The sequence below is a fragment of the Camelus bactrianus genome, chromosome 7 (genome assembly GCF_048773025.1).
Source record: "Camelus bactrianus isolate YW-2024 breed Bactrian camel chromosome 7, ASM4877302v1, whole genome shotgun sequence".
NCBI classification, from domain to species: domain Eukaryota; kingdom Metazoa; phylum Chordata; class Mammalia; order Artiodactyla; family Camelidae; genus Camelus; species Camelus bactrianus.
The window spans coordinates 36,679,817-36,700,845 of record NC_133545.1 but is presented as its reverse complement, the minus strand read 5'-3'; the positions used below and the strand labels follow the sequence as shown (position 1 = coordinate 36,700,845).

The following is a 21,029-nucleotide window of genomic DNA, read 5'->3' as shown; positions in this document are numbered from 1 at the left end:
ATACCCATCTTACTCATTCCTTGAGCCTATTCACCTGAAAAATATCAAAGAGGGAAGAAGACTCTAGAAAAGGAAGAACAGTGGTTGGCTAAGTCAGCATGGTTTGTCTTAGGAAATGTTACCATCACGTTAGGGCAGATGCCTTTTTGCTTACAAGTGAAATGATGTAACATGTATGGTTGACATTTCCTGTTGAATTCTTGGTTCAGCATTTCAGTAGGAGGTACCAGATGAAACTCTGCATTCTCAGCCTTCATGGTTGGCATGTGTCTCCAGCGACATAAAAACGACAGAATCTGTGGAGTGGCACACTTGGTGCAGGTCATGGCGTGGCCATCCCAGGGTCTCCGCTCTGACTTGGGGTACTTCACCCCACCTGCAACTTCCTACGCTCTTCTAAAATAGCCACAAAATCCTCCAAAACTCTGTGCTATTTTCAGACCTGCTTCCACTTAGAATAATTAGTTTCAATCATTACTCACAAGATTAGTGCCTAATTTGGGACGAAGTTTTTTATTTGGCCTTAAACTGTCTCTTTTTTCGAGCTTCAGAGAATCTGTATTCCAAGAATTACCAGGCTGTGTGCATCTCTCCCAGGTGCATGGTAACCGTGTGGAGAGGAGGCTGGAATAAACCCCACACAGAGGCGGCCTCCCTGCTCCCCAGCTCATCCCAGGCTCCGTGAGCAGCAGCCCGACTTCACAGCTGTCTCCCCGAATAGTGCCTGGTGCTTGTCGAATGAAAAGAGTAGTTCCTCTGCTTTACCTTAAACCATCTAACCCTTTGCCCAAGTCACTTTTAAAATTATTGACGTGAAATTCTATACCATAAAACTAACTGTTTTAGAGTCCATTTGAAAGTGAATAATTCAGTGGCATTTAGCACCTTCACCGTGTTGTGCAGCCGTTGCCTCTTTCTAGTTTCTGGTACCTGTTACGCGGTCACGCCGCGTCCCTCCCTCCCCCTGGCACCTGGTGAGCACCATGCTGCTTTTTGTCCCTGTGGATTTGCCCATTCTGGATGTTTTATGTAGATAGAATCATCCAATCTGTGGCCTTTTGTGTCTGGCTTTTCTGCTCAGCCTAATGTTTCCGAGGTCTGTCAGTGATGTCGTGGGTATGAGTTCGGCTTTCCTTTGTGGTTCGATACTGTTCCAGCGTCCGGATATAGCGCATTCTATTTATCCACTCATCAATCGACAGACATTTGAATTGTTTCCATCTTTCGGCCCTTGGAAATAGTGCTGCTGCGAACGTTCATGTACTGGTATTTGAATCTGTTTTCAATTCTTCTGAGCCACGTTGTGCTTATTTCCTGATTGTCTCTCACACCTGTCCACCGCTCTCCCTTTAGTCGAGCCTCCCTCATCTCTGGTGCCCTGGCTGGCTGGTCTGGCCCTTCCCCAATCTGCACTCTACGCTGTAGCCCTGTAGCCTTTTCAAAATGCAGACCTGGTGTTTATGCCCTTCATTGATTTTTGAGGTTGCTCACAGGATAAGGCACAAACTCCTTTCAGGCCCACAGGGCCCTGCATAGCCAGGTCTCTAACTGTTCCTTTAAGCTCATCTCACCATTCTGCCCCTCACTATCTCTGCCGGAGCCACACTGACCTTTCTGTCCTACAGACTCTCCATGCCGGGCTCCACCACGGGCCCTTTGCACATGCTCCCCTGTTGCCTGGAATGCGCCTCTCTCCTCTTTGCCTGATTAACGCCTTCTCACCCCGGAGTTCTAAACTCACGCCTCAGCTCTTCAGGGAAGCCTTCCCTAAGTCAGACTCACCCCACCCCACCCCCACCATCTTGGATGCCCACAGGCCCCTAACTATTCCTTTGTAGCACAAATTCCAGTTGTAATTTTACGTTTGGAAGATTATTTCATTAATAACTGTGACTACAGAGACAGAAGGCAGCTGTATGCAGAGCATGGGTTCTGGAGCCAGACTACCTGGGTTCAAATGCTGGCTTTGTCCCTTACTGGCTGTGTGATCTTGGGCAAGTTAATTAACCTCTCTGTGCCTCTGTTTCCTCATCCATCAAATGAAGATCATAATAACACTTACCTTAGATGAATGTTGTGGGAATGAAATAATTTCATACGTGTTAAGTACCTGGCACTAGAATGACCTCAATAAAAGTACTTTTGCTATAATTAAAAACAAAAAAAAACTATGCCTACACTGCCACCCCAACACCCTTCTTCCCCAGACTGTAAGCTCAGTGGGCAGGGAAGCTCAGGGGGCAAGTCTCTTTTGCTCATTGTTATAGCTCTAGAATTTAGTCCAGGATGACCAGTGCTTGTTAATTTTTTATTGAATGATTGGATGAACCCATTCCCTTCTTCACAGAGACCATTACACTATGGTGTCCCGTCTGTCTGTCCGTCTCTGCACTTTTAGGGGGCTCTCCCTTCCAGCACGCAACTTGGTGGCGTTTGGCCGCAACCCTGCTCCTGCCCACTTCCTCATCTGGCATGTTTGAGGAATTGTTGAAGGCGGGGAGCCTTTGTCCCTGACTCTGTCCTGAGGGTGTGGCCCAGTCAGTGGGACAACTGCGGGAACACAGGAGACTTGCTGGGCGCCGGGCCGTGTGCTGCCTGCTTCAGACATACCGAACGAGAGAGGCGGGAGTGATTTCTGTCCCCGTGTTACAGACGAGGATTAAGAGTCTTAGCATCTGGAGACATTTGGAGAAGAGCCTCTGGAAGTGTCCCTGAAGGGCAGGAACAAGGGATGATGAGGATGGTGGTAGCACAGGAGTGTGGAACCCCCACGCGAGGGTCCTGGGCCCTGTGCCTCTCCCTCCCTGTCCTAACCTGGCTTCCAGCTCCACGAAACCTTCAACTCCTTACTCTCCATTTTATAATCGCCCTTGCAAAAAAATCTAATTGCCCTAGCAAGGTCCCCCCCCCAACCTCCGTCCTGGCCCTGCTTATGTTTAACTATCTCAATCAGGAAACGTGTGCTGAGTAACTTCTGGGAGCACAGAGGAGAGGCCAGCAGAACCAGCAGCCGCTCTGTTGACAGGAGTGCATGTGGATGTCACTTCCCTGGGCTCTGAGAAAGCTGCTAACGATCAGCTGGTTGTGGAGGCTGAGGAAATGCCTCCTTGTTTGCTTTGTATCTTCCTCAGCGTGGTAAGAATGTGTAAACAAGGACGAACAGTCCTCCAGAGTCCTTTCGGGTCCCTGTGGGAGAGCACACTGTACGTGGAACTGACCTAGCAGGGCTCGCAGTCAGAGTGACGAAAGGGCTGTGAGTCCACTGCTTCTCCCGACAGACGGAGAGGGACGGCTGTGAGCCATTAGAACAGGGGCTGCCCTAGGAAGCTCTGAATGCTTGGCTGTGTGTCCTGCTGGTGCCTGACCCTACCAGAAGGAAGGCGGCAGCCTGATGTGATGACCTCCCTGGGAGAGCAGTGTCCCCAGGCCATGCAGCCTGGTGCATTGGGAAACTGACATTAGCAGCGTGGTGGCCGTGCAGCTTTTAGCTCCAGGGAACCCCAAATCTGGAATGCGTGCGTGTGCATTGTGACGTGGGGTGCGTTGGTTTAACATGTGTTTCCGGAGCCTTCTCTCCTACGTGCATTTGAGCATTAGGCTTGGCTACCCCAGGTTTCATCCTGCCCGGCCCACTGGCCGGCAGTGAGTGACCTTGCTGTGTTCCCTTTCTGAACCGTGCTTTCCCCACGTGTCAAATGAGAGAATTATTAACTGCCTCCCTTGGTTGGCATTAGGATTAAAGGTGATAATATGTGAAAAGTGCCAAATTGTTGGCACTTAGGAAACATTTGTTCCCTTTTCTCCCCTTCCTCCTGCTTCTGGGTCTCGGTTTCTCAGAGGATTCAGGAGCTAACCTGGTCATAGATTATTGGCCACCTATGTTTTCTTACTGTTGCTGGATTTACCCAAACTGAACCTACTAGAATGACTACCTGTTAGTAAGTAAGTTTTATTTTAGGCAGTTTAGCAAAGGATCTTCCAGTGGGGCGTAGGGCACGTTAAGGAAAACAACTGATGCTGTGTTTTGGCAGAGTGGACGCTCCTCTTCCTGTTTGGGCGAAAGCCTTTGCAACGTTAACCCAGTCATCGCAGCCCACTTCTTCGTGGAGTTCACGTGGCGATTATCGCAGAAAGAGGGAAGAAGGAGTTTTAATGCTTATGAGAATCCCGTGTTTTATCTCCCATTTTTACACTTCTCTGCCCGCACGCTCCCGCTTTTCCCTGTTCTCCACCCTCTCCTCCTCATGTCCTAGCATCAGGCAGTTGCAGAACTCAGAAGAGCCCCTGGCGGGGTCCTCTCCTCCTATCCCTGCACTTTACATGTGGGGAGACTGAGACCCAGGATGTCAGATGACAGGCCCGGGGTCCCGAGCTCCTCCGTGCTTCTCTTCTTCCAGCCCCCGGAGGTGGCCCTCTGAGGACACTACCAAGGCTCCAAAGAAACAAGCCCACCTCTTTCTTTCAATATGAGGAAATGATAGTTGCCCAGTGAGCCTCCAAGGGGCGGAGGAAACCCTGCCCCACCATCCCGCAGACACCTGGGCCCTGGGAAAGGATCTTAGAGGCGGGGCTGCAGCAGGATCCTTTCGGCCATGGTGAGCCACTTTTACTTACGAGTAATATGTCTTCCTTCTGGTATGTGGGCGAAGCAGAGAATTTGAGAACCAGCTGTTCTGAAAAGAAAAGAAAAAAAAAAGACCCTTAAGGCAGAATTCAGATGTGGAGGGCTCTCACAGGAAGCTTTTGTTTTCCTTTGAAATTTTGGGGAGAAAGGATCTAAGGATTCGCTAAAGGTGGGCTGGCCCCACCCCTTGCAGCCTGCCCCTGCCCCACCTGCCCCACCTGTCCTGTCCAGGCCTGGAGGTGGAGCATCAGGAGACAGACCTCAGTTCAGACCCTCCCTCTTAACTCTTTTATCAGCCATGTAATCTTGAATGTGAACTCAATTTGGGGCATATCCTTTCCAGGCTGCACGACACTCGTGAATAACTGGTAGAATGAGCGCTGTGGGGGCGGGGGGCAGTGTGTACAAAACGGGAAGGCTCTGGAGCAGGCTTGTCAGAGCTGGCTGAGCTCATGAACCCTCCCCACCCCCGGGAGCTTGTGAAAATACAGATCCCAGTGCAGGAGGTCTGAGAGCTTGCACTTCTAACATACTGGTCCACGGCCCACACTCCTGAGTAGCAAGGACCCAAAAGGTGCTCCCATCCTTAGGTTTGCTGCAAACTGTTGGTGCAAACAGACAACTAGGTCGACAAGCTGGCAAGTCTTTTTTCAGCCCTAGAAATGGAAGAAAACACCTGCCCCTTACCTGACGCTGATCTTGAAAGTTTAGGCATAGGGGGCTTTCGGCCATCAGCAATCTTCTCCCTGGTCCCTTATATTGTTAATTGTCCCCAATAACATAAGAAATACTGAAGAAGAGGGCAGGGAAAGGGACAATCTACTCTGTGGGCCGAGAGAGGTCATCAAGGACCTTACAAAATACCTTACATACCTCAGGGTTCAGGAGTTATGGTTCCTTATCTCCCAGAGTTTCCCTGCGCAGGAGCGTCTTTCAGGTATAAAGCAAAGAAAAAGGAGAATGTCTTTCCTTCATCAGTAACACCAACTTGCAGCTCGAGTCAGAGTCACCTGGAGGGGCTGTTAAAGCACAGATTTCCAGGCTCCGCGCCGGGGATTCTAATTCAGTAGCATTTTCAGATCCCAGGGGATACCGATGAGCACACTTGGACTAGCACCACGTGAGTCCCCAAAGCCCGTCTGTAGGAGTGGTGCACGTGGGAAACATGCCAGCCTGTGCCCCCTCTTCCCAGTTCTCACCCTGCCAATCAAAGTGGCTTTGCCAGGAGTGGGCATGTTTAAGCTGCACTGGGGTTTGCAGCGTGAACGAGAGGTTCATCTGTCTCCAGATGTCTGAAGGTCCTGCGAGGGTTAGGAGAGATGAGATTTCCGGCTGCCTGCAGATGGCTCTTCCTAGAACAGCGGGCCCCCAGAGGCTGAGGCTCTGTAGTGTGGCTGGTTGGCTGATCACCTGGGGGGATTTTTAAAAATAGAGCTTCCTGGGGTACATCCTAGGAGACTCGGGCGAGCAGCCAGGCTTGGGACCCCCTGCGTGGAGAGCAGCGAGGCACCAGATGGGCAGTGGAGAGCTGCTCTCACTTTTAACGATTCTTGGATTCAGCTCTAATGATTACTCTACTGAGCAACTGATTCCCCGGCAGGAAATTGGACCATTTGTGAAGTACATTTCCTCGCTGGATCCCTAAAGTCAGAGTTGATAAATTCCTCTTGCATTTTCCAAAGTGGTTCATTTCTCTCCCAGGGATAGTTACCAGCCAGGACCATCTGGCCATGGGGATTCATCTGGGGTGAAGCATCCCGTCAGGAATAACACTGTCCATGGCCGCTGGGCAGTGTTGAAAGGGGAATGGACAACAGTCACCAATGACCAAATCCCAGAGAGAACACTTCCCAGGCCAACTCAAAGTCAGGTTAAAACTGAGGCAATTAGATAATTAGCTTCAAGGAGCAGTCCCTCCTCTCATTTATCACACATGTATTTGAGGACGGTGGTCTTCCCTGGAGTTTCCTGGTTCACCAGGAGATGCTTTCAGAGCGTCACTGGGTGCCATGCGCTGTGCCAGGTGGGCTGCATAAAGTTGACTCGGGTACAGTCCCTTCCCTTATGGCATCCACTGTTGGCGAGAGGCAGGCCCTTAACATCTAACTGTAAAGGCAGCCTAACTCCTAGAGCAGCATGTATCTGGAGCAGCCCTCCCAGCACGCTCCACCCTTGCCCGGTCTCATTTTCTCCATAGCAGTTGCCACAGAAATGACTGGCTGAGTACTTGCTTATGCCTCATCTTCCCTCTTATAGCATAAGCAACAGGAGAGCAAAGAGCAGACCGTTAGATCCTGCCATCTCTCAGCCACTGGATGTGAGCGCCTCAGGAGGGGCACAAGCGCTGCTCTCTGCAGCTGAGGCCTTCCAGGAGGGGGCTGCCCCAAATCTGGGGCAGATGCTTTGGGAGGAGGTAGCAGCTACAGTGGTTCTCAGACGTTAGCAGGCATCAGGATTACCTGGAGGGCTTGTTAAAACACAGATCGCTGGGCCTCACCCTAGAGTTTCCGATCCAGTGGGTCTAGGATGGGGCCAGAACATTTCTAACAAGTTCCCAGGCGATGCTGATGCTCCTGGGCCCAGGACCACACTTCGAGGGGTGGGGCATCAGTGCAGCCGTCACAACTTACCCAGTGGACAGGTGGAAGGTGACCAGGTAACAGAGGCAGGGAGACTTCTTAAAAGTGACCCAGGTGAGAGGAGATGGGGCTCTGAAACAGGCCACAGCAGTGGGACTGGAAGAAGAAAGGGTGCTCCAGACACACGTGATGATGGGCGGGGCCGGATGCAAAATGGGACACAGGAGGAGAGGCAAGAGTCAGAGCAGCCGGAAGGATGCAAATGCCAGGAACCAGGATGGGCATGGGGTGGGGCAGAGGAATGGCATGTTCCTCTGGGACCTGCTGCTGGGTTTTCACTTCTATAGAGACCTCCAGATGGGAATGTTAAAAAGGAAGTCGAAATACAATTCACAACTCAAGAGGGAAATCTGAGCTGCAGGTATAGATTTGAGGGCCTTTGGGGTAGAGGTGTAAGCTGAAGCCGTGGGGCTGAGTAAGATTAGGTAAGGCTGGCTCATTAAAGAAAGAGCAGTGATGCCCCAGAAGGAAGCCAAGAGACTCGCTTGGAGGGCTGGGCAGAGACAGAGAAGAGTGGGGTGCTCCGAGGTGCATGAAGCAAAGGGACAGGAGGGTGTCCCTGGGAAGGGGCAGTACCAGATGTCAGGGCATCTCAAAAACTGAGCCTGTATCTGAAAAATTCGAGGACCCCTCAAAGTAGCCATCCCCAAGAGGCGGGGTTGCATGTGAGGCGTGAATTAGAGGAACTGGTCCACATACTTTCAAGCCCATAGTTTTTCAACTCCTCATTTCACTTTGCCTGTGCAGTTTTAGTTTTCCTTGATGATAAAGTCACCTTCTGGTTCCATATTGGTGGAACACGCATAAGCGGAAAGAATCTCACCCTGTAGACACACATGGGGCGTAGGAACCATCACGACAGGAGGCGTTTCTTCTCAGAGCAAAACCAAGGTGGACAGTATGGTGGCTCATGGTGAAGCTAGGGGTCAGCTGGTTTTTCTTCAGTTGAAGCATAATTGACTTACAATATTGTATTTGTCTCAGATATACCACATAGTGGTTCGATATTTTTATACGTTATGAAATGATCACCACATTGTCTAGTTACCATTTTTCATCATACAAGTTATTTCACTATTATCAATTAAATTCTGGGGGCAGTTTTTGCACCTCTAAGCTCCGCGGTGGGAAGACAAGACACCATGTATTCATCTTTTTTCCTCTGCATCTGATACTGATGTAGACCCTCGTGGAACTTTGAAACCCCTAGTGTTACAAGAATTAAATGGATTCTGACAACTTGGTTTGAACTATTTGCGGTAAAATGCTGCAAAGAGAGTCGATTGCTGTGAACTGAGTGTCGCCAGGTGATAATTGTGTATCTCATAGGTGGACAGTTTGTTTAATTTGTGGTACCTGTTTTGTCCTCTGGGTCTTTGCAGACCCTGGTTTTTGAGAACACAGGGATGGAATCTGATGAGTCTCTGATGAGTCAGGATCAAGGTTTTCTGGCTCTGCCTGCTGTGAGAACACACACCAACCTGTGCTCTGTCTCCACAGTTCTGTACAGAGCTCAACCAGCCAATCCTGCCCAACATCCGCAAGTGGAAGGGGCCCCGAGGATGCTGGAAGGTCATTGTTTCAGAGACGCCCTCGACTCAGCTCCAGAAGGTACCCTCGTCTGCAGAACTTGGATTTTCTTCCCATTTTCTTTTTCTCCCAATCCTAGACATTTAAATGTTTCCTTTGCCAACATCCTTGGTGTGATTTTGTATTTCTGCCCATTTTTTAGCTGTTTGCCATTCATTTCAAAATGCCCTGGTTCTCGTTTCCTGTTTGGATCGGGAAGGGACTGCCGCCCAGCGGAAATGGGAGTTTGGGTGTTGGGAGGAGAGGAGAAATCCTGTCTGGAACCAAGGCCGCAAGTAGGGTATTTCTGTCCTTTGTGCTCATAATCCCTTCTCCACGGTTCCAGCCTCTGCCAAGTTTGTGGCGAGCCCATGTTCATTGACTGAAAACTTCAGACTCACTTAATTGCGTGTGCACTCTTGGCTTTCAGTGGGAGGAACTGTGCATGTGGAAATGGTCTGTGGGAATTTTCAGCCGATTTTAATTTTGCATGTTCTTTCAGTAGTATCACCCATCTGGGTTTGGGTAAATCTCTGTATATATAGATTTTCACTCTGGCATATCATATTCAAGACCAGTTTTTATTCACTTGAAATGTTCAGTATCAGTGGAGTTGTAGATTTAAAAAAAAAAAACCCTCCTAATTATGAGTGGAAAAAATGTATCATCACATAATTTTTCTATAAATGCAGATGCTATATATTTTTTTCTCTCTAGTATTCCTAATATGCTTGTAAGCACACATGAATGGTGCTTAGCGGAGTGATATTGAGATTTGAGGCTTTTAACTGATAAATGTTTACTGGATTAAAAGTATCCAGTCATTTATTGACAGTAAGCTCTCTTTTTAGCTACTACCTTAAAGTGTGACCTATGTTCCATTTCTCTGGGTTTTGGAGTGTAAATGGTTGCTGTAGGTGGGAGCCAGCGTGCATTCGCAGGAGGCTGGAAATACTGTCAAACTGGAATATATCTGGTCTTTACCACTCAAGTCCACATAAAAATAACAGTAACACCCCTTCCCTTTTTTTTAATAGCACTTTACACATCGGTAGGTTCACAAGGCTCTTAACAGCGCATCTAACACTTCTTACTCATTCACATTCAACAAATCATTAGAAAGGTGACTGCGTAACAGGCACTGTGTTACAAGCCAGATACATACGGTGACACAAACAGACCCAGCCACCCAGCCCAGCCTGTTTTCATTCTTTGCATGTCCGGGGATCCGAACCTGAGCCTGATGGAGCCTGTGGTGGGGACAGGCCGGGTAACCCTACTCCAGGTAGGGTGTCAGGGCTGTTGGAGGACAGCAGGGAGGCCCAATTTCAAGCCACTTAAACCTCTCAGTTCAAGTCCTTCATCTGTAAAACGGGAGCAACTAGCCCTCTCTTCACTCACAGGGCGGCTGTAGGATTTAGAAAGATAACATGCATCGAATGCTTGATTAACAGGCACGGGCGGCAGACAGGCCCGGTGGTGCTGGGCGGGGAGCGGGCGCCTGTCTCAGGTTGCCATGGAGAGTTGTGGGCCAGTGGACAAATCTCCTGGTTTCTCAAAAGGTGTCAATATCTGGATTTTAATGTGAAATTTCCTGAATTTTAAATGTGGGTAGATCATTTTAAAATTATTTTAAACACTGTCTGGATGTAACAAACAATCTGCAAGTCACAAACGTGCCACCTGGACCGCGGACCAGCAGGAGAGACTGTGGCAGCAGCTGCCGTTTCTCCAGTGTCTGAAGGGACATCCAGGTGCCTTCTCCTTGGTCTCCAGCCTCACCCCCTGGTGGAGGGGCGGTCCATACATGAGAACGCTGAGGTCTAGTGAGACACAATGATTTGCCCGGAAGTCATCCAGCTGATGCGAGGTGGGGTTCAGGCCCCGACCCAGCTAGCGCTCTCTGGCTCTAACGCCCCCTCTCCTCTCACCGCCCCACGTTGAGGGCAGCTCTTCTGAATAAGGGCCCACTGAACTGGGGGCTTGGGAAAGGCTCCCAGAAGGATGTGAGGAACCAGTAGTGGAAGAAGCAGCAATGCAAGGCCAGGAAGGCCCAGTCCTGCTGGGAACATAGGCGAGCAGGCGTGCAAGGCAGTGATGAACAGGGAGGTGCCCACCCAGAGGGCCCCTGGGTTTTACAGCAGAGGGTGACCTTAGTGGTACTTAAGGTTACTCTGGCACCACCGCTTGGGAAACAGTAAATTGGGGGAAAGAGGGTATCACCCTCTGATCCCAACAGGGCAAATTATATTTCCTTCACTCTACACCTGAGAAAACAGGTTTAGAAAAACACAGCAGCTCCCCAGAGATCCCACCACTAAGTGGCTCAGGCGGTTCTGAGACCCAGCTCTTCTCACTGTTAAACTAGCGCCCCCACGAGTGGGTGGGCAGGTCGATCATTTTAAAATAGAAAGGCGCACAGCAGGCAGAACGCTGTTCCCCCCTTCCCGCCTCTGCCACACACGTGCGGCCGGGACTGAGCTGAAGCTGGTGACTTGGCCAGAGCCCAGAGTCATTTCTCCTTTTGCAACGAGCACTGCTGGCCCCCCGGGTGACATTGCTGATACCCAACTCCTGCACAGAGCCCCCACCGGCCGGACTGGCGGTAGGGGGAGACTTTCCTCTTTCCACAAGGCACCGGGTGGCAGCAGCAGGAAGCAGGCAGATTCAGAGTGGTCCCTCTGATGGCCAGAGACCTTGACCCTGCCACACCACCCTGTCTGTCTGCCCCACTCACTGGCCCTCGCAGCGCACTGCTCTGGGGCTTCAGATCCCCACGTGGGGCCCCATCCACCTGAAGAGGACCCTTGACCGGTTCCAAACCACTGAGACTGTTACTCCTGACCTCTGTTCATCCAGCACATGTTTATTGAATTTCTACTAGGTGCCAGATCCCAGTTGTAAGCAAAACCTCCCCTTGGATTCTCGTATTTGATCCTCAGCATTGCCGCTTACCAGCTATGGGGTTTTAAAGAAGTTACTTAACCTCTCTGAGCAGCTGTCTTCATCTGACAGATGGGAGTGTGAGCAGCTACTTCATGGGGTGTGATGATTAAAAAGATAACTCCGTGCCTAGTCTGGGTCCCCATTCCCGCCCCATCCCCTCAAAAAGGGAAGAGCCCAGGCACCCATGGCAGTATGTGAAGCTCCCTGAAATTGCCGGTCTGGGAAATTGGGTGGGGGGACAAGGAGGAACACGCCGTGGCTTTGGATGTGCTTTTGTCTCGGAAGCAGCCCCTGGGCATGTAATCTCAGGACCCCGAGCAGAGCTTGCTGCTTCCCCATCGTCTCCTCCTGGGCTCACCTGCCTCTTCCCCAGCTCAGGGCTGAGCCCTGCCACCAGACAGACACCCCCCCCCCAACACTAACCCTCGTCTTCTCCTGCAGGGGCCCGGGTTTGCAGGATTCCTGTGGGACACGGCGGCCGGGGTGGAGCTGAGAGACGCCGCCTGGCAGGAGAGCTCGCCTGGCAACGGGCACGGGAAGCCCATGGGTCCCAGCCCGTACCTTGCGAGGTTCAAGGTACCGCTCATGTCGCCGTGAAGAGCCACTCCATCTGAAAAAGGAAAAAAGGCCCTTTCTGAACTGTGAGCTGGAGAAGCTCATCTTTTGCCTTGGTTTTGTTCTCTCTCTGGGCTGGGGCAGCACACCCTCCTGGGGTTCCCTTGGCTGGGGACCATGTCCAGAGCAAGAATGAGAGAGATTTGGCGGATCTGTAGCTCTGGTCACTTTGACATGCGGGCGGGAAGGAGATCAGGTGGCTGCTGCCCAAACCTGACCCATATCAGAATCACCCGGAGAGATTCTTAAGATCAGGGGTTCCTGGACCCTGCCCCGGACACACAGAATGTCTGGGTTTCAAGCTTCAATGCTTTTTCAGTTTTCCCTGCACGGGGGTTAACGAGGCTGGGCATTTGGGACTCACTGGATTAGAGGGCAACTGAACTTCTCTGGTAAGAGAGGGGAGACTCTGAAGGGGTCATTTGGGCTTGAAAGGGGCTCAGAAGGAGCTTCTGGGCAGTGGAGCCAGGGAAGCCCTATGACTGACACCTCCAGACAAGCCCTGTCTCACCAGAGTCCGGAGCAGCAAGCAGCCAGATCTGCGCTCTCTCTCTGATTTCCCCAGACATCCCTGGGAAATATTAATAAACAGCAAGCAGTCAGAAGCTGGGCAGCAAGAGCAAGAAGAAGCCAGCAGCAAAACAGATCAGCAAGTCAGCAGTTGGCCTTATCCCTGTGAAGTCACAAGATCAGGCAGTGGTCCCTGGTGCTGATGTGGAATTCAGCCAGATATCACTGTTAATACCAGTATCGCCTCCACACTGGATCCCTTTTCTCTGTAAAGTGGCTGTAATGGTTTTGGCCAAGCAAGCCAACAGGCAGAACCAGCCAGTGACTCTAAGAGGCAGGCTGTTTTTAATGGCCAATGAAAAATGCTGTCGGGTCACGAAATATTGGCCAAGGCCTCCAAATGAAGCGATCACCTCGACAGACGCACAGCCTGCTGCACTTCATGGCACGTCGCAGGCCAGACAAGTGGTAGGAGCAGAGATGCGGCTCACCTCTCCACACTGGGTTTTCCTGCCCACAGCCTTAAGGTGGTTCCCCCACGGTCAGAGCCACAGCTGCAGAGAGAGCCCTCCACCCTCCCGGCTGGGCGGTGGTGCTGGCACATCTGTAAGACAGAACTGGCAGCCTCCACTTCCTGGGGGCTCCCCCTGCACCCCGCTGCTTCCTGGCAGCATTTACTCTTTGTTGCCATGACAAACGGAAGGGCAGGTTGCTAAACTCTGAGCAGCTGAGCAATGCTGCGGTGCTTGAGGGCTGACCTCCACTTCGCGCTTCCGCACCTGTGCACCACGGCCACCCCTGGGGACGCGGCACAGGCATAGCCTGCGCTGCTAGGGTCCGGCTGGCTGTCATTCTCGACATGTTTGAAATCGGGTGAAAGTGCGCATCAGGGCATAGTGGTCTCTGGTGGGAGAAGAACACGTAGGGGTGGGCGGTGGGGAAGGAGGAGGGTCCCAGCAGTGGGTCCTGGCAGGGAATGGCAGGCTGGCCCTTTGCCTAAGAGCCCCAGGTCTTTGGTAACAACCAGCCGCTAGACCCCTGCTTCCCCCTTTTTAGTTGCTTAGAAGAGAAAAAGCAAAAAACAAAAATTTGACATTTCCAGATGTGCCCAATTTTCCAGGCCTAGGAGGAGCAGGTGCGATGTCGGGGTGCACTGACAGAACAAGATAGGTCTCCATCCTGCAGGGGGGTCAGAAAACCCTTCCGGTGCCCATCTCCCAGGGTGCGCCAGCCTCTGTGCTCAGCGCTGGGCATGAAGCTGTGTGTGAGTCAGGTAAAGCGGGAAGTAAGAGCATCGCGCCTGTCCTTGATGTGTCCTTTCCTCTTGCCCAGGTGGGAAGTAATGACTTGATCCTTGTGAACCTTCACCTGGCAGCCCTGACCCTCCCAGGGAGCGAGAACCCGAGCAGGAATCACAGCGACAGCCACCACTGGGCCAGCTTCGTGCAGACCTTGCAAGAAACCCTGAAAGGTAGGAGGCTGTCTTTCTCAGCTCCCACTTCTGCAGGGCAGGAGTTGTAGAAGGGGTTGCCTCTTCTGGGTGTCTCTCCGTCCGATCCCTTCATCTGGCCGTCTGTCCAGTGGGCAGCAAAGCCCAGGAAACCACCACACTCCCTGCATCTCAGGGAGCCCAGCTGCCCTGGACATGCTGACAGCTTGTCTTCGTGAGTCTAGCACACGGGTTCCATGGTGTCAGCTTTGTGGCTTTTCAGCCTCTGTTTGATGGAAAGGATTCAGTGATGACACCCTCCCCGGTGACAGCTCATCGTGGGTCAGCTGCCCTGGGTGTGCTGCCTGCCCATCTGCACGTGCTCTTCTTGTGAAGGAGGAGAAGTTGATGACAAGGGTAGGAAAGTCTGGTCGAGCAGTGAGTTGCATTTTTCTCTCTGGTGGGATGCAAACCTTACCGAAGGAGCCTTGAAGCTGACGGGAAAGCTGGATTTTAATCTCAGCTCTTTCTGTAGGACATCAGGCAAGTTACTACCCCTTCAAGCTCTGTCTAACGGGGGACGGACAGTGGTGACCTGATAGGGTGCTCAGGGGGCTTGGTGACTGTCTGAGGAAGTGCCCAGCACATAGTAGGCACTCACCGAACATGAATTGACTCAAAGAAAAAAAAGCCACTGGGTTTACGAAAACATAGAAAAGAGCTGAACTTTAGAAGAAAGGTGGGCTGTCTGTTTTCTGGGCTCTGCCCCCGATAACACGGAAGGTTTTCTGTGCACGGTTTACGAGAAAGAAAACTTGACATGGCCGTAAAGATAGGGACGTGTGTGACTGGGTTTGGTTTTTCAAAGCTTCTCTAGATGAGGGTTCACAGCTGGAGGCTGGAATTCTCTTCCATAAACTAGAGTCTTAACCAGTGTTCTCTAGCTTGCTCAGCATTTTTTTTCCTTGTTAAGTTGGCCCCTCACAATGGGCTTATGAAGATTTGGCTATAAAAATAATTCAGTCAGACTGCAAAGTTACATTTTGAAAAGACTTTTTATTGTGGTAAAATGCGTATAACATGAAACTTACCATCTTAACCATTTTTAAGCCTCAGGTCAGTTATATTAAGCACATTTACATTGTTTTACAACCATCACCACCATCCATCTCTAGAATTTTTTCGTCTCCCCAAACTAAAACTGCACCCATTAAACAAAAAGTCCCCATACCTCCTTCTCTGGGTCCCTGAGCATCTCCATTCGACTTGCTGTTTCTATGAATTTGACCACTCTGGGTATCTCCTGTGAGCGGAATCTTACAAAATTTGTCCTTTTGTTTCTGGCTTATTTCACTTAATGTTACATCTTCATGGTTTGTACTATGTGTCAGAATTTCCTTTCTTTTTAAGGCCAAATACTATTCTGTTTATTGATCGATGGACACTAGGGTTGTTTCCATCTTTGGGCTGCTGTGAACATTCATATGCAAGTTACATTTTGAACCAGGATGTGCTGTGACCGGCATTCTCCTTAAATTATGAGTCTTCGGGCTAAGATAGTGTCAGAAAGATGTTTAAGCTGAGATATTTCATCCAAGGAGCAACTATGTGGGAAATTGTTCACCTGCAGTCTCCAGCCTAAAAAGGCTGACTTGATAGCTTTTCAGATCCATGCACGTTTCTCTTATTTTCAATCTCAAGGTTTTCCTTTTCATGGAAGCAGAAAGGAAAGATGCCAGTCTCTAGCTTCTCTGATAACCTTAGGCTCTCTCTGTTTTGTTTTGTTTTTTTTTTCCTCCCTGATATCCAGGGAGTGGTCAGGTTTTTGTTAGCAAACCTAGGCAGGTTATGTTCCAAACTGCCAGGGGACTATCGACCCACAGCCTGGCTTGGCCTTGACACACCCATGTACGGACAGTGACTCATGCTTCTGGGTCCCCCTGCGTGTAACTAAGGTCCAGTTCATTGTTAACTGGTGACGCGGCAGACCCAGGATTCAGGAAGTGCCACAGCCTGTCCAGGGGGCAACACGGGTGAATCGATGAGCAGAGGCGGTTCAGCTAAAACAAAGACTAAGCCTATATTCCACGGGCTTCTTTCTGTCAGAGCAAACAGAGCCGACTTGATTAGTAAACTCTGGGCTTTTCTGCCTTTGTCTGGAATGTGCACCCAGGTTGACGTCAGCTGGGGTGTGCCCGTCCTCTGATGGAATTCTCTTCTTTCACACCCCCCGGGGGGCCTGCTCTGTGAACTCAGCAAAAGGGACACGGGGTGCAGTCATCCTTGACATCTGGGGGGGAACCTTCCTTCCCCCCGTGGGGACCTGCTCCTGCTGTTTTCACTGGCATTTTATAAATCCTGAGACTCAGAGCACATCAGCCCCAAGCAGTCTCCTCTCACTCCCAGAAACCAAGATGAGTAAGGCACCCACCCCGGTGGACAGCCTTCTAGGAGAATTCAGGTCCCCGCACATCTGGGGACTCTCAGGCAAGGACTGTCTCCATGTTATCACCCAACTGATTTAACCGAAAGAAAAAACCTCAATGTGCCTGTTCAAAAAGAGCTGTTATTTTCATCCCTAAAGTTACACAGCGCTCGGCTCATTGACCCTCGACACCTGCATCTCCCCTGGCTTCAGAAGTGTCTTTTACGGCTCACACTTCTTCAGATCTGCACCCCAGTGAAAACCTCCCTGCCACATGGGAACCTCCTGCCTCGGACTTTCTTAACTTCAGTTTTCCTTGATAGTCGATAAAGGCAGCACCTTTTCCTTCTTTCCTTTCAAAATTACACTGCACCCTAATTCCGAGGTTTTCCCCTCACTTTTTTTCCCCGTCACCTTGTTCACTGTTTCTTCCACATGTGTCTATCAAGCGTCTGCCGGGCAGCAGGCGCTGTTCCAGGCACACAGGGCTTTTCCATCCTTGCTCTTTGCTAAGAGCCCTGGATTTGAGTGCTGGCTCGGTGACCCTGGGCAAGCCTTTCCACCTCTCGGAGCCTCAGCCTCTTACCTGCACAGAGGGTCCAGTGCACAGTGAGGGCTCAGTGAATGGTCATTAACACTGGCCACAGATGAGTTGTTATTAATGTTATTCTCAAGTTAGTTTTGCTATTTGGAAGGAGGCACTGATTTCTCAAGACCACGTGGTTGGGCTCACCCTGCTTTGGGTGCCAAGGTTGTTAGGATCTAGCATGAGGGGCTAAATCTCTGTGGACCACACAAATGGCTGCAGGGAAGGCTTCCTTCCCCTCCGCTTCTGTTCCTCCCGCCCCTCGGTGGAGGGCGTCACGTGCAGTGAACGAGCTCCCTCTGCTGGTGGCGTGTGTCCTTCCACTTTAGATTTCTTTCCCTCCAGCCATTGTTACTGAAGCATGTTCGTGTCCAGGAAAAAGATTTGCTGAGTGTCTCAGATGCATTTGGCCTTCGTTTATGAACTGCTTTCCTTAAAGCTTCCCTTGCAAGATGAGACAGAAATGCCGCTCCCTGTGATAACGTGGCTCCCCTGAAGGGACCCTGGAGACAGGCCATGATGGTCAGGCAGTCCATGCAAATCCCAGGGAGCCTCGCTTGGGCCCACTGTCCTTTCTGCTCACTTTGGAAAATACTTCATCACTATCCCACTCACTCTAGTAAATCAAACTATGAGAGAAATATTGAAGATACTTTAAAGAGAAAAGCTTTCCACTTTGGCCCTGTGTTAGTGTGCTCAGGCTGCGGTCACAAAATATCACGGTCCAGGTGGCTTAAACAAAAGGAGGTTACTTTCTCGCAGTTCTGGAGGCCGGAAAGTCCATGGTCAAGGTGTCGGCAGATTTGGTTTCTTCTGAGGCCTCTCTCCTTTCCTTGTGGATGGCTTTCTTCTCCCTGTGTTCCCATGATCTTCCCTCTGTGCTCGATAAATGTTTGTTGAGATTTTGTTAAATACCTGAGCAGGACCCTTAGGCCTTTTTGTGCTGTGAGATTTGGAGCCCATGAGTTGGAGCAGGGGTGATCTCTCCATCACACTGACCCCCATTTCCAGATGTGTCACTAATCTGTTCTTAAGTTTGGGAGGGGGTTGGCACAAGGAGTTTGGAAAAATTGGGAGAATAAGAACCATCTGTAGTCCTAACCTGAAGAGTCAAATCAGACAGCCACGATCCCACTTAAATGGGCTGTGGTCAGTGTTGGGTTCATTTCTCACCTCCTCTTAAACTCCTGATTTTCTTTCTTTCACTTCCAGGAGAAAAAGACGTGATCGTTTTAGGGGACTTCGGCCAGGGGCCAGACAGCACTGACTATGATATTCTGAGGAAAGAAAAATTCTACCCCCTGATCCCCGCACACACCTTCACCAACATCAGCACCAAGAATCCTCAAGGTTCAAAGACTCTGGACAACATCTGGATCAGTAAAAGCTTGAAGAAGGTTTTCACAGGTAAACACAAGTCGCTCGTCCTTCCTCCTGCTCCGAAATGGAGTAGAATGCACCTGTCTGAGCTGACGGTTCCGGATCACTTGGTTTGAGCAAGAGCCAGGAGTTGCCTTCCCAGGCATTTACTGGCTTATCATCTAGGTGACTGTATCATTATCATTCAAACAGAGTCACATTTAAGAGTGAAGGGGTGTGAAAAATAATTAAAGGGCATTCACTGATGTACCACAGGGGCAATGCCAGTGTGTCCTGGGCAGCATCCCCAGATTCCGAGATGAGCTGCTAATGTAGCCTAATTTTAAGGACACTTAGTCATTCAGCAAACACTCCTCCAGACCTGTCATGTTCAGCTGCTGTGTTGTGGCCTGAGGTTTACTGACTCACCGTCGGTGCCCTGAGGAGCAGTGGTTAGGGGTGAGCTGACAGGATGGGAGAAGTGCTTTAAACAGGACTCCTCCAGGACCAGGGTGTGGTGGGTGAGCTCAGCCCTGAAAAGCAGTCCCCCCCATAGCAGTCACTTGCTGAGCAGACTTTGGATCAGAAAACAGAAATATAGACGCATTGGTAGGGTCTTTTGATGAAAGACAAGAACAGGTGTTCTCAGTCCTGCCTGGAAGCTTCACTAATGCCAATGGATGCAGAGTATACTTCAGCGAGACATTTAAGAATGTTTTAAGTACTAATGCTGGGGTCCCACTGTGAGACCCCGACATGCCGCAGAGACTTAGATCCTCAGGACTAGAATTTCCCGTCCTGGGCACCGGTTTCCTGTTGGACTGTGTCATGGGAGGATCCAGAGGATGAAGAAGGTGGGTCTCAAGAGGAGTGACAGTCATCAAACTAGGTGAGATGCAGTGTGCAAAAATGGCCTGCTGGCCAGACAGAGGCCGGGGCTGCAAGGAGGCGCTAGTGGAAGGCAGTGCTCTCACCATGGGAGCTGGGGAGCCTGAGAACACTGGGTTGTAGGGAAGTTAGAAATCACTTCCTCTGTCCCCTTGCTGTTAAGCTTTTTAGGGGTAGTTTCAGTGCTTAAATGGTAAACCCTCACTTGCTGAGAAAATCAAATAGGCTGAGACAGCGCATTTGCACAGACAAGCCAGGCTGAGTCTCCTCAGGGAGCCCAGGTGTGCAGCCACCTGCCAGCCTGGGACACCCCGCCCTCACATCCCCCATCTCCTATATCCTGACCTCTGGTTTCTTTTCCCTCTGCCTTCAGGTCACTGGGCTGTCGTGAGAGAGGGCCTCACGAACCCTTGGATTCCAGATAACTGGTCCTGGGGCGGAGTGGCTTCCGAACACTGCCCCGTGCTGGCGGAGTTTTACACGGAGAAGGACTGGAACAGGAAGGAAGGCGCCCGCAACGGCAGCGGGGTCACCCTGGAGCGAAGTGAAGCCAACATTAAGCACGAGCGGTGATGACACTGAACCGGGTTTCCACCCTCGGACCCCGGAGGCCAGGAGCTCCCCCTCCCCGGTGAAGATGCAGAGCGCCCGGAACTGCCTTTTTATCTTCATTCTGATCGCGTCCTCGCCCGGGCCTGGAACCGCCTGCCGTCTTGGCGGATGTGTTTGGACCTCTGGCAGGGGCGGGAGCACGTTGGGCCCTTGAAGTGCTGGATGGTCAGATCAGAAGCCCAGCAGAGAACGGAAATGTGTGCCATCTGCGATTGCCGCCAATCTCAGCCGACCGGCTGGCCACGCCCGCCGCCTGGACCGCAGCCCGGAGAGGAGCAGCGGCGGCCGAGCGGCAGAGTGGGAGATGCCCGGCTGCCGGGACCTCCTCTCTGACCACCAGTCTGCGACGTTCCGGCTGCAAATCACATAAAGCTTTTAACTTGAGCAGTCTTCTCAAATATTTTGAGTGGTGGCTTTTAGTTTTGTTTTGAAAAAATAAACAGAGATGAACCAGCCTGGCTGCAGTGAGAGCCCGGGGACAGTTCCCTTGCCGTGTGTGCTTTGTGCTCCCTTCGGATGCCCCTGGAGGGCTGTGGCCTGAGGGGTCCCGAACACAACGCGTGCCCCCGCACCCCAGCCCCCAGGAGCCTGCTTCCTTTACATCCCGCCTTGAAACCTTGCAGAGGTGTCTGTCACTGCCGCGTAGACCCCCTGAGACCTCTCTGAAATCTCAAATCATCTCCTGCCTCCCAGAGCGCGCATCTTCTGACTTTTGGTCAGATCGTCTGTTATTCGTGTTATTACATTTGTGCCTCCAGATCCAGTGCAGGTTCCCTTGTGCTGGGGGAGAATTCCATCAGAACGATGTCCTTTCCTCCCTCCCTCCC

The 21,029-nt window shown here is 51.1% G+C and overlaps 1 protein-coding gene across 2 annotated transcripts in view; it reads left to right on the top strand.

Annotated features, from left to right (window-relative positions):
* The window catches only part of EEPD1 (endonuclease/exonuclease/phosphatase family domain containing 1), a 100,114-nt gene extending 79,428 nt beyond the window's left edge, over positions 1–20,686 (top strand). For both annotated transcript variants that reach the window (XM_010955396.3, XM_010955395.3), the window contains exons 4-8: positions 8,764–8,874; positions 12,220–12,354; positions 14,236–14,374; positions 18,556–18,750; positions 19,964–20,686. In XM_010955396.3, the coding sequence (XP_010953698.1) occupies positions 8,764–8,874; positions 12,220–12,354; positions 14,236–14,374; positions 18,556–18,750; positions 19,964–20,163 (780 nt within the window). In that variant the 3' untranslated portion in view covers positions 20,164–20,686. The remainder of the gene's footprint in view (positions 1–8,763; positions 8,875–12,219; positions 12,355–14,235; positions 14,375–18,555; positions 18,751–19,963) is intronic.
* Positions 20,687–21,029: the final 343 nt, after the last annotated feature.